This window comes from Pristiophorus japonicus, chromosome 3, assembly GCF_044704955.1.
Source record: "Pristiophorus japonicus isolate sPriJap1 chromosome 3, sPriJap1.hap1, whole genome shotgun sequence".
Classification (NCBI taxonomy): domain Eukaryota; kingdom Metazoa; phylum Chordata; class Chondrichthyes; family Pristiophoridae; genus Pristiophorus; species Pristiophorus japonicus.
The window spans coordinates 150,559,731-150,573,076 of NC_091979.1; the positions used below are offsets into that span (position 1 = coordinate 150,559,731).

Below are 13,346 nucleotides of genomic sequence, written 5' to 3' on the forward strand. Positions count from 1 at the left end.
TAATGAAAGGGACAGACAAGATAGAGGCAGAGAGATTGTTTCCACTGGTCGGGGAGACTAGAACTAGGGGGCACAGCCTCAAAATATGGGGGAGACAATTTAAAACCGAGTTGAGAAGAAATTTCTTCTCCCAGAGGGTTGTGAATCTGTGGAATTCTCTGCCCAAGGAAGCAGTTGAGGCTAGCTCATTGAATGTATTCAAGTCTCAGATAGATAGATTTTTAACCAATAAGGTAATTAAGGGTTATGGGGAGCGGGCGGGTAAGTGGAGCTGAGTCCACGGCCAGATCAGCCATGATCTTGCTGAATGGCGGAGCAGGCTCGAGGGGCTAGATGGCCTACTCCTGTTCCTAATTCTTATGTTCTTATGTTCACCAATAGTGCCACACCTTACCTTCCCTCTGTCACTGACCATCATAGCGTCCACTTGGCCAGAATATCAAAATAAAAGCCACCAGAAAATAAACATTCCAAACCAAATATATTAATCAAATCAAACTATATTGCATACAAAAGTCAACTAATCACCCTTGTGCATTCCTGCATGTCTTTACATTCAGCGCAGATGGCCTTGGAGGACAACCTCAAGCAGCTCTGAGCCTAGAAAACTCAGCCGCAGACTACACCATCTCGGCATGGGTGGCAGCAGCCTAGGCTGGCTGACAGGCAATCGCAAAGGCAATAACAGAGTGGCAGGGGTGGGAGTATGAATGCTGTCTTCCTGAGGGAGGACAACATGTTCGTGCTTCATGGAGCCACTGCCACTCCTCTGGGGCGACGCCTCAGCAATTCTAGTAATCTGTTGGGAGGATATATTGCTGGAGTGCTGTAATATCCTACAAGCCCTTTTGCATATGATGGTAGCAGTCTGAACTTGAATGGCAGCAAGTTGATGACAGATGTCTGAGCTTCCATTGCAGCACTCAGATGTTGGGTGGCTGCTACTTGTGCTGCAATGGAAGCTGTGACATCAACCATCAGATGCTGCACCATGGTTGTATCCACAAGTGTGCTAACAGAGTTGGCCACCACTTGCCTGCTGGAAAATATGGGCTCCAAGCTCTGCACAAAACCTTGTGCCAAGTTGGTGCTGGACTTCTCCATGCTCCTTCACATTGACCACAGGCTTTCTGGCAGGCTTCCTAATGCACCAAGCATTTTGATGTGCATACCCATCAGCATTCTTCTGTAAGCTGCCCCACTGAAGTTCTTGTCCGAGCCTGGCTCCAGCCCACTCATGCCCGGTGTTTCACCATATGCAGATCCCGCCTCTAATCTATCCTCTAAGATACGTGCAGTGTCAGATCAAGTGACGGTAATATGCCTTCATCATCATTCTTGGTCTTCCTCCACTACCTGTTCAAGTTGCACCTCTTGGGTATCTGAAAGGAAAAAGGCAAAAGGGTAAGGTTGCAGTGCGGTAAGGGGCGGAAAGTAAGAGATGCATGCTTTCACCATTTGCAGCATGTAAATCAGAAGACTGTGGGATATGGGGAAGTGGGATGTGAGGAGGATTAGATATGAGCATACTGTCATCTTCGATGGTTTGAGTCCCGCCACTGGCCACAGACTCAGCAATGGCCATCCATGGGGGTTAGGTCATGCAAGCGTTAGCTTCTGCTGCCTCTGGCTGTGCGACACCTTGTCCTGCAAGAGAGGGGGAAGTGTGTCAGTGAGTCTCTACAATCCTTTTGGCTGATGTGTCATGGTTGAATAGCTGGCAGTGTGTGAAACCTGTGAGATGTGGGTGGGAGGCTTCAAGCGGTGATAAGTGTGTGAGGGTGAGGTGAAGCATATGAATGTTAGGTATTAGGCCTGATTGATAGTGATTGTTTGCTGAGTGAGTGATGGGGGTATAGTGATTTGAGCAATGACTGAAGCTACTGGTGCAGTTGCATTCACTAAGCTTGACCACTCGTGAGAGGTTATTGAGCTTGTTGCGCCATTACATCCAGCTCCTTGGGGCTTGATTCCAAGCATTCAGCTCCATGGCTATCTGCTCCCACTGCCTTTTGACTGTGTCTGGAGGGCCTCCTGCCTCCATGTGGATACGGGATACTTTTGCTAAACCTTTACAAAACACTGATTAGGCCCCAGCTGGAGTATTGTGACCAATTTTGGGCACTACACTTTAGGAAGGATATCAAAGCATTAGAGAGAGTGCAGAGGAGATTTATTAGAATGGCAGTAGGAATGCAGGACTTTCGTTACGTGGAGAGACTGGAGAAACTGGGATTGTTCTCCTCAGAGCAGAGAGATTTGCTAGAGCTGTTTAAAATCATGAAGCATTTTGATAGAGTAAGCAAGAAGAAACAGTGGCAGAAGGGTCGGTAACCAGAGGACACAGATTTAAAATTGACAAAAGAACCAAAGGCGACATGAGGAAAAAGAAATACACAACGTGTTGTTATAATCTGGAATGTACTGCATGAAAGGGTGGTGGAAGCAGATTACATAATAACTTTCAAAAGGGAATAGGATAAATACTTGAAGGGGGGAAATTAGAAATGAGGAAAGAGCTGGGGAGTGGGACTAATGGGATAGCTCTTTCAAAGAGCCAGCACAGGTACGATGGGCGGAATGGTGTCCTATGCTGTATCATTTTATGATTTTATGAATACATAAAAATCCCACAACAAAAGAAGGGTCCAGTTAGATGGAATTCTAACAGTATGGATTGCTTTATAATGCTGTCTTTGAGAATTCACTGGTAAAAATAATACTAAGTGTTGTGTATAGAAGAACTCCACGAGACTGAGTATTGTGAGCTAAACTTAGTGTGCTCAGAGTGCCTTCACAACATGGCAGCCGACCTTTTATACTCACCCTGCACGTGTGTGCAGCTGACCATTAGGACTCCAACAGTCATGCCCTCTGGTGGCAAGTATTACATAGTTACATACATAACATCACTCCCCCCAAAGTCTTCGGTACAAGTTATTTACAAGTTGAGGCGATCCGGAGCCCTTCACTCCCTGGTTGATCGTCTAAGTTCAAACCCTGGCGTGTGTGAGTTGGCCAGACCATTGCTGCACTGCACCACGGCTGGTCTGACCGGACTGTCAGGAACGGTGAGTTCATCCTCGTGATTGACAGTGAGGTCGATTGCTGGTTGGGTGTGTGTTGGTGGATCGTCGATGGTGATGTCCTCTTCAAGTTGTTCCTGGTTGTCAGTAAATCGCAATTTGGTCTGATCTAAATACTTTCTGCATGTTTGGCCATTTAACAGTTTGATTATAAACACCCTATTCCCTTCCTTGGCCAAAACAGTGCCAGCAACTCACTTGGGAACATGACCATAATTCAGGACAAACACAGGATCGTTAGCATCAATGTCACGTGAAACAGCTGCGCGATCGTGGTACATGTTCTGCCGGTGTCGCCAGGTTTCCACGTGATCTGGGTGGACTAGGGAGAGCTTGGTTTTGAGGGCTCTCTTCATTAGCAATTCTGCCGGGGAAACCCCGGTGAGTGAGTGGGGTCACGTCCGGTAACTGAGCAGAATGCGAGACAAGTGGGTCTGCAAGGAGCTATGTCAGGCATTTTATGCTCTGCTTAATTGTTTGGACTGCCCGCTCCGCTTGACCGTTAAATGCGAGCTTAAACGGAGCAGACCTGACATGCTTGATGCCATTGGAGATCATAAACTCGTTGAATTCCGAGCTGGTGAAACACGGTCCATTGTCGCTGACAAGGATGTCGGGTAAGCCATGGGTGGCGAACATGGCCCGGAGGCTTTCAATGGTGGCTGCGGACGTGCTGGATCACATGATTACGCATTCAATTCATTTGGAGTAAGCGTCCACAACTACTAAAAACATCTTTCCTAGAAAGGGGCCGGCAAAATCTACGTGGATCCTGGACTACGGTTTGGAGGGCCATGACCACAGATTCAGTGGAGCCTCCCTTGGTGCATTGCTCAGTTGCGAGCAAGTGTTGCACTGATGCACGCATGACTCTAAGTCTGAGTCAATGCCGGGCCACCAAACATGCGACCTGGCAATTGCCTTCACCATGACAATGCTTGGGTGATTACAGTGTAGGTCGCGTATAAACATTTCCCTGCCTTTTTGTGGCAAAACCACGCGATTACCCCATAGGAGACAATCTGACTGGATGGGCATTTCATCTCTGCATCGGTGAAACGGCTTAATTTCATCTTGCATTTCCCCGGGAACAGTTGACCAGTTCCCATTTAGGACACAACTCTTTACTAATGATAGCACAGGATCCTGGCTAGTCCAGGTCCTGATCTGGCGAGCTGTGACGGGTGACCTCTCGTTCTCAAAAGCATCCATGACCAGTAGCAAGTCTGCGAGCTGCGCCATTTCAACCCCGGTGGTGGGTAATGGTAGCCGGCTGAGAGCATCAGCACAGTTTTCAGTGCCTGGTCTGTGGCGTATAACGTAGTGATAAGCGGATAATGTTAGTGACCATCTTTGGAAGCGGGACAAAGTATTGGTATTTATACCTTTGCTCTCTGAAAACAGCGAAATGAGCGGCTTGTGGTCAGTTTCAAGCTCAAATCAAAGTCCAAATAGGTATTGGTGCATTTTCTTAACCCCATATACACATGCTAACGCCTCTTTCACAACCATACTATAGGCTCTCTCAGCCTTAGACAGACTTCTCGATGCGTATGCAACCGGTTGGTGGTTGCCCGATACATTGGCCTGCTGTAATATACAGCCGACCCCGTACGATGAGGCGTCACAAGCTAGCACTAAACATTTACATGGGTCATAGTGTACAAGTAACTTATTTGAACATAGCAAGTTCCTGGCCTTCTCAAAGGCTGTGTCTTGAGATTGGACCCAAACCCAGTCATCACCCTTATGTAGCAACATGTGCAAAGGCTCTAACAACGTGCTCAACCCGGGTAGAAAGGTATCGAAATAGTTGAGGAGTCCCAGGAACAAACGCAGCTCCGTCACATTCTGTGGTCTGGGTGCACTCTTGATGGCCTCTGTCTTTGAGTCCGTGGGCCTGATGCCGTCTGCTGCAATCTTTCTCCCCAAAAATTCGACTTCTGGCGCCAGGCAAACACACTTGGAGCATTTCAGCCTGAGTCCCACTCTGTCTAGGAGACTTAGAATCTCTTTCAGGTTGTGTAGATGTTCGATGGTGTCACGACCAGTGATCAGGATGTCGTGTTGAAACACAACGATACGCGGAACAGATTTCAGCAAACTCTCCATGTTTCTCTGGAAAATGGCTGCAGCTGAGCGAATCTCAAAAGGGCACCTGTGGTATATAAAAAGGGCACCTGTAGTATATAAACAGCCCTTTGTGTGTGTTGATGCACGTCAGTCTTTTCGAAGATTCAGCCAGCTCCTGTGTCATGTAGGTGGAGGTTAGGTCCAAATTGGTGAACAACTCCCCTCCCCCCTGCTAATGTTGCGAACAGGTCATCCGCCTCGACCACTGGTCCTGGGAACTGGTCCTGTAGTGAGACTTGGTTAATCGTTACCTTGCAGTCTCTGAAGATTCTGACTGTGCCATCGCTTTTCAACACCGGAACAATTGGACTGGCCCACTCGTTGAACTCGACTGCGATATAATTCCCTCTCGTTGAAGTCTGTCCAGTTCGATCTCGACTTTCTCCCTCATCATGTACGGAACTGCCCGAGCCTTGTGATGGATAAGCCATGCATCGGGGCTTAGAAGGATTTCTACCTTGGCGCCTGTGAAGCTGCCGATGCCTGGTTTGAATAGCGAGGGAAACTTGCTCAACACTTGAGCACATGAGGCGTCATCCACTGAAGATAGTGCTTTGATGTCGTTCCAATTCCATCTAATCTTTTCTAGCCAGCTTCTGCCGAACAGCGTTGGCCCATTGCCTGGAACAATCCACAATGATAGGTCATGCACAGCTCCATCATATGATACCTTCACTGCCGCACTTCCAATGACTGGTATGAACTCTTTGGTGTAGGTACGCAGCTTTGCATTAATCGGGCTCAGTTTGGACCTTTTGCTTTATTGCCCCATTGTTTCTCGAAAGCCTTCTGGCTCATTATTGACTGACTCGCACCCATGTCCAACTCCATGGATACTGGAACTCCATTTAATTTGACTTTCAGCATTATAGGAGGGCATTTGGTGGTGAAGGTATGTACCCCATACACTTCTTCCTCAGGCTGAGTTGCCTGTGCTGCGTGATCCGCGCTGGATCGATCATCCTCTGCCACGTGGTATGTCGCAGCACGTTTGCACATTTGCTGGAGGTGCCCCATCGTTGCGCAGCCTTTGCACACGTAGTGCTTGAATCAACATTGATGGGCCCGATGATTACCCCCGCAGCGCCAACACGGTGCTAATAGATTCACATTCACCCCCGATGGCGGACTCTGAGTCATCACAGATCTTGCAGCCGCAGACATGTAGGCCCTGCCATATGCAGTTTGGCCTGCTGGCGACATCATTTTATGCACAGTAATTGCCAGTGAGCTTCGATGTTGAGAAGATATCTGTTTGGTGTTATCGTCCGTGGCCATGCATGCCTGGGTGATCGCGATGGCCCTGCTCAGATCTAGGGTTTTGGCAGCCAGCAGCTTTCAAAGAATGACCTCGTGGCTGATGCCCAACATTAAAAGTGTCATGTATGTCACCATCTTGCAATGACAATAGTTATGTAACTGTAACTCATGCACACTGTACCTGTATCCTTGAAATGCACACCCTGACCACAGGGGTGAGCTTACGGGAGACATTCCTCACCTGGGTTTCCAGGTATAAAAGGGGAGGTCCCACCCAAGATCAGCACTCCTTGGACCTGGGAATAAAGTGAAGGTCACAGAGTGACCGTGTCTGATATATACATGCCTCGTGTGAGTTTGTAACAAGGTGCAGAGACACTACAAAAAGGTCCTCCAGCATTTGCCCCAACGCAGCTTCAAAATCGCAAGGTCCCGCGAGGCGTCTCAGGTCGGCAACATAATCCGCCACGTCCTAGCCCCCGGAGCGATGGTGCGTGTAAAAACAATATCTGGCCATGAGGATACTCTCCTTCGGCTTGAGGTGGCCCCGAACCAACGTGTACAACTCTGTATATTCCTTCTCCATTGGTTTTGTCAGTGCGAGTAGATTCTTGATGAGGCTATATATTTTCAGCCCACAGACGGTGAGGAGAACCGCCCTGCGCTTGGCCGCGTTGGTGTCTCCTTCCAGCTCGTTGGCCCCGAAGTACTGGTCGAGATGCTCGACAAAGGCTTCCCAATCATCACCCTCTACGAATCTCTCTTAATATTCCAACGGCAGCCATAGTTGCGTGAAGGTTCGTATTCTGTTACTCGTCGCCAATTGTTGTGTATAGAAGAACTCCATGAGGCTGAGCACTGTGAGCTAAACTTAGTGTGACCTTAGTCCCTTAGTCTTCTTTATTACAACTCCAGAGTGCCTAAACAACATGGCAGCCAACCTTTTATACTCGCCCTGCACGTGTGTGCAGGTGACCATTAGGACTCCAACAGTCGCGCCCTCTGGTGGCAAGTATTACATAGTTACATACGTAACACTAAGGATGCATTTTTGGGTTTGCTATTCAAAATATAGGGATAAAACAGTTAAAAATTATTCTATAGGAAAAAAAACCTGCATAGCTAGTTTTCACACTGCCACTATTTAACCCTGGCCAGCTTCCCTCCGCACGTGGTGACCGTTGCCTGCCCCAACGACCATGGAGGGAACAGAATTCAATTTCATTCTAACCCAGATATACGTATCCAAAATAACAATGCTGTGCTCTATTTCATTCCTTTAAATGGTTGTACAACTGCCATCACTGTTGCACTGTACAATCCTCCTCTCCTCTCTAATCTATCGACTGAAACTTCATTTGTTACAAAAATAATCCAGTATTACTGCAACCTAGTAATAATAGCCAGTTTTTACAATAAAAGAACTTGCTATTTTAATGTTTTAAATATTAGCAATATTGTTACAAATATTTTATCAAGTGATGCATTTGATTAACTTTATTTTATTAAGCTATTTGTTTCAACAACAACAAAACACTTACAATAATGTAGACACTTTTCCCTGTTCCGGTTGGACCCACAAATATAGAAGGCTTTTGGTTTGTTGTCAAAAGTTTCATCAAGTTCATGTAACGAATTGTATCTTTAGTTGGTACAAGAATTTCATTGAACTCCGCATCTATTGGAATGGAGGGAACAGAATCCAATGCTTCTGTCCACAGTTCCCACATCCCTGATCCCTAAGAAAGAAAGTTGAAAAAGTTAATGCTCATTTAAGTGCAGTAAACCCATTATCGATCAATAAAAGTGCTTTCACATTCACAGGTCAAGGTAACTTAATTTTATGGTTATGCAACTTGAAAGGGCCAAAATTCCCAGGGGGGAAATTGATTATAGCCGGTTTTGAGGCACTAATATTGTCTGGTCGCTAAGTTTAGCGCCAAGAGATTTTTAGCGTGGTGATAGCAAAATTAATTTTCAGCACCCTAAGAGTAAAGTGGAGCACTAAGGGAAGCGTTCCACACTGCGCTTAGGGCGCTAAACCGGTAGCGCTACTGAAGTTCTGGCGGTTAAAAAAATGGCATTATAGCGCTTAAAGAGAAGGATCACTGGAAAACACAAAAACTGAAAAAAAATTACAAATCAACAAATTTAAACATCAGGAATACCAAATAAAGATACATCATTGCAAATAAAATCTCTAAAACTTACCAATACACTATCCCTTTCATTAGTGCCCCGGGACAGCTCTGCATGCCTGCTTTCTCTGGTGAGATTAGTGGCAGGTGCTAAGGCAGGCCGAAACATTCAAGTTGGCTTCCGTGGTGCAACTGGGGCGTTGCACACCAGTGCAACATTCCCTGGTGCTAAGTATTAGCACCACCACTAAAACACCAATCTAGTTGGCGAGCGGCACTAAAATCGCTGCGGGCGGGTGCTAACCTTTTAGCGCCTCTCGCAAGTGCTAACAGAATGCACTAAGCGATTCAATTTTTAGCCCCAGGAGTATTGCTTTGCTGGTGCAAGTGTAACAGAGTGTTTCTCCCATCTGCCCTTGGATACAAAATCTTGGGGATTGGCTCATTTAAATACTCAGGGCTGGTGGCCCATCCTTGTAAGGGCACATCAGAGGAGGCAGTCCCAAAAGCGTCCAGGAAAATTGAAGCAATACCATGCTTCGAGTGGAGCTGAGGCCTAGGAAGGGCTGAAGAGGAAAAATCTTTAAAATTTTAAAAATTCTCCTAAGGGAGCACATTGCCATTTTAACAGTAATTTATCTACTCTGACCGCTGCCTAGTACAGTTCTGGGCCATTTGCTCGTTTCTGAATGGAACTCTCACCACCCGTCAGTTGGCAAAACTTCCGTTGGGCCGAATAGGGGATTAAATCGATGAATTCCCCAGAGAGCTACAATCCTCCAGGTATATCCCCATTACATGTGGTTGGAGGTGGAAGACTTCCCTGTGTCTCACCTCCCAATTCAAATTTAATGCAGAAGTTAAATCATCATCATCATAGGCAGTCCCTCAAACCGAGGATGACTTGCTTCCACGTCAAAAAGTTCACAGGTGTTTCAATGATGGACCTAAAATTCCAGGTCCGAACTAAATCTTGAAGGGTGGAAGATGCCTGTGCTTGGATTTTTTTAACGTGTGGTGACCGTTGCACACCAGCCACCACACAGGCTTGACAGAGCTAGGTCTTGGTCCAGTCGCAAGGATTAACCAAGATGACTGGAGACCTGCTCTGTTGCACAGACCTAGTGCACACACATATCACAGTGAGGGCTGGCCCGTGCTGCCCCTGGGCCCTCGCTTCTTCTGGGCCCCGATCACGTCCCTCTACAGTCTCTCGCCGTTCCTTCGCCCTGATCTCGCCGCTCCTGATGTACCTGCCCACGTTCCAATCACCGATCTGGACCTTGGTGACGTCCCTTTTCGCTGCCCGTTGCTCTCCTGCTCCAGCACCTGCTGCTCCCTGGAGTGGTATGCTGCAACGCTGCTCCTTCCGCTCCCCGGCCTGCTCCGATGGTGTCCGCAGGCCGGGGGCCGCACAGACTGCTGGGCTAGGCTGCCACGCTGCTCCTTCCGCTCCCCGGCCTGCTCCAATTAAATTAAATAGAGAAAAAACCAAGGCAGAAACAGGCTACATCCAAAATTGCACTCCCCACAGGCAGGCAATGCACTCACTCTCTGCTTTCCTCAGTACTATGAATTTCAGTCCTTTATATAAGAGAACCTATGGCAACTTTTATAGAAATAATAAAGTTAGTTGTTAAGTCCGTTCTCACAAACCTGATTTAGGGAACTGTATTTATTTGCCACTTACCTATCACAATACTACATGATTTTTAAATTAAACTTTCTGCTCTACACTACATTGTTATGGATTCAAGATCCAATGCTGATAATCACTCAAATCTGCTTTGAATAAAATTGCCTTTACATAAAGCCTGTCATATCACTGCCAATTCCTAATGCATGGTCCTTACGTACCTGTCTACTACCCAAAATTATATCTACCAGATTCATTGAGGCTGGGCACCAGGTAGACTTAGGAAAAATAAGTCTTCTTGCCCACTGGTCTTGTGGAATTCTGGCAGATTCACCTTTGAGTTGTAACCCGATACACAATACCAGTGCACCAGAAACCAATGGTGCGAGAAGAGACCTCACATAGTGTAAAAGTAGCTTTATATTAGTTCTTAGGGAACTATCAAAAGAGCTAAAAATTAATTATAGCCGGTTTGAGACGGTAACACTGCCTGGTCACAAACATTAGTGCCAGGAGATATCTACCACCTCCAACCTTGATATTGATTTTTAGCGCCCCAAGTGTGGAGTGGAGCGTTAAGGGAAGCATTCCACACACTTCTTAGGGCGCTAAAGGGAAAGCACAGGGCGCTAACACGGCATCCCAACCAACTTTGTGACGCTAAGAAACCAGCATCCTAGCACCTAAAGGGGAGGCCCGCTTGAGTAAAAATAAATCCAATGGAGGTCCTTTCACACCATTGGGAGCGAAATAAAAGCCACATTACATGAAAAAAAATTTTTTTAAATCAAGGCCCACCTGCCGAGCCCTCTCTTTACTGTCCCAGGAAGTTGGGGAGGGCATGCTTTCCCTGTCATGATTAGCAGCAGGCACTAAGGCAGGTGAACCTAATGAAGTTCACAACAGCGGCACTATCAGGGCATTGCACATGCATCTATGTCACCAAGTGGGTGGCACTGGAGTGCACAGCGCTAACTATTGGTACCACTGGGGAACCTCTACTGAAGTTCACGGGAGGTACTGACAGCATGGTGCTCTGGCGATACGCGTTTAGCGGCCCGTTAGCCCCCATCCCAGGCACTAATGGAACCAAATTTTTAGCGCTTAATGACTTAATTCAGTAAGGTAGTAGGGATGTTTATTACAAATAACTTTAAAACAATGGTAAAAAGCACTACTCATCGACTCAGTGCGAGCATGACTTATTTATTGTGTTTTATTTACCCAATAGGAAGATGAAAAAGAACATTCACAAAATAAAGTTATCAAAATTATGAAAAAGAAATAATAACCTTTTAGTCATTCTTATATAAGAAAAAAAATTACATTTTGAAGTTTGACTTCTTTCCTGTGTGATATCAAAAGTGTGATATCAAAAAAAAAGTTGAATTAATATAGGATTGATCTTTTAATAAATAGAACCTTATAGAAACCGTCTTGTCTTCATTTTCCAAAGTTTAAATAGTTTGAACAAGTCCATATTGGTGTTTATCCTCCCAATCACCCTGATAAGAACATAAGAAATACGAACAGGAGTAGGCCATTTGGCCCCTCGAGCCTGCTCCGCCATTCAATAAGATCATGGCTGATCTGATCCTGGCCTCAACTCCACTTCCCCGCCCGCTCCCCATAACCTTTAACTCCCTTATCTTTCAAAAATGTATTGATCTCCACCTTAAATATATTCAAAGACCCAGCCTCCACAGTTTTCTGGGGTAGAGAATTCCAAAGATTCACGACCCTCTAAGAGAAGAAATTCCTCCTCATTTCTGCTTTAAATGTGCGACCCCTTATTCTGAAACTATGCCCCCTGATCCCAGATCCATTTAACCCCTTTTATTCATATGTTGACATGATCTTTGTTTCAATCACCAATTTCTGTCCATTGCCATTAATAGAAGGAAAATTACAAGCAATGCATCCATGATTTTCCAATAAGCTGTCCACTGCATTCAAGTGGTGCAGGGCTTTGGAAAAGTCCACTCTTACTCTATTGTTCTAATTATGCTTCTGAGCATATTGTCTTTGCATTGAAAGTGGTATGTCTACTGCTCCCTGATCCCTTTCTAAATTTCTAATATAAATTTCTATTTGCATACCTCTAGCGAGAAAACCTGTCAATCAAGAGTGCATATTGCTTAATTAGGGGCATTTAGACCAAAATATATTGAAATTTATAGATAGAAAATCAGACTTCACATGCTTTCCTGATATGCACTCCCAATGGGTGAAGATCCGTATCAGGGGCACAAACTCCGAAAATCAATTATGCAATTTATGCAACTCAATTGATTTCTTTGTATACTTATGTGCTGCATTTTTTGATTCTTTGCAAATATCAGTATTTGGATCCGGACATTTTGTGGCATTATTCATGGAGGGGCGGTAAGTAAAGCGCCCTCTAAATGTTTGCACCTCCGACTGGAAAATTTTTGCAAATGCAGCGGGATTGAGAGGGGCCACTAAATCTGGCCGCTCCAAGTGAAAAACTCAGCGCAAAAATTCAAGGTTTTATGCGCATGCGCAGTTCCATCTGTGCACTTTGAGCAGAGAGGGAGAATGGAGGAGCAGCAAGATCGCCATTGAACACGCTGCTTCTCAACCACAGCCACTGAAGCATTGATAGAGGCTGTAGAGAGAAGGTGGCATGTCTTGAATCTTCCTGGAGGAAGAAGGCCCGTATCAAGAGTTTTTCGGAGGCTTTGGAGGGAGATGGCACAAGACGTCTCAGCAAGAGACACGGTGGGGCGAAATACGACATAATGTCACAAGAAGTTTCACGACCTCATGAGGTCGTCAGGGTGAGTACCCTTTACATTAATGCACCAATGCCATGAGTCCAAAATCACTGTCTCGCACAATGTCTTTGCGGAACGTGCCCTTTTCTGTGTGTTCCAGCCCATGGTGTGAGTTCACCAGCCATGCCCTGCGCATGCAAACATTGCGCGCCCTCCTGTTCCCTAATCAGTCTCACCCTTCCTCACACTACCATTTGACTCTTCATATGCGTTTGCCAAACGTCACCCTGACCCGCAATCACAGGTGGCTCTCACCTCATCCCACCTTTCCCAGTTGCCTCTCTGGTGCCAGGAT

The 13,346-nt window shown here is 46.1% G+C and overlaps 1 protein-coding gene across 4 annotated transcripts in view; it reads right to left on the bottom strand.

Annotated features, from left to right (window-relative positions):
• Nucleotides 1–13,346, bottom strand: part of dnah7 (dynein, axonemal, heavy chain 7) — a 1,084,136-nt gene that overhangs the window by 531,283 nt on the left and 539,507 nt on the right. For all 4 annotated transcript variants that reach the window (XM_070875892.1, XM_070875893.1, XM_070875895.1 and 1 more), the window contains one exon: nt 8,021–8,218. In XM_070875892.1, the coding sequence (XP_070731993.1) occupies nt 8,021–8,218 (198 nt within the window). The remainder of the gene's footprint in view (nt 1–8,020; nt 8,219–13,346) is intronic.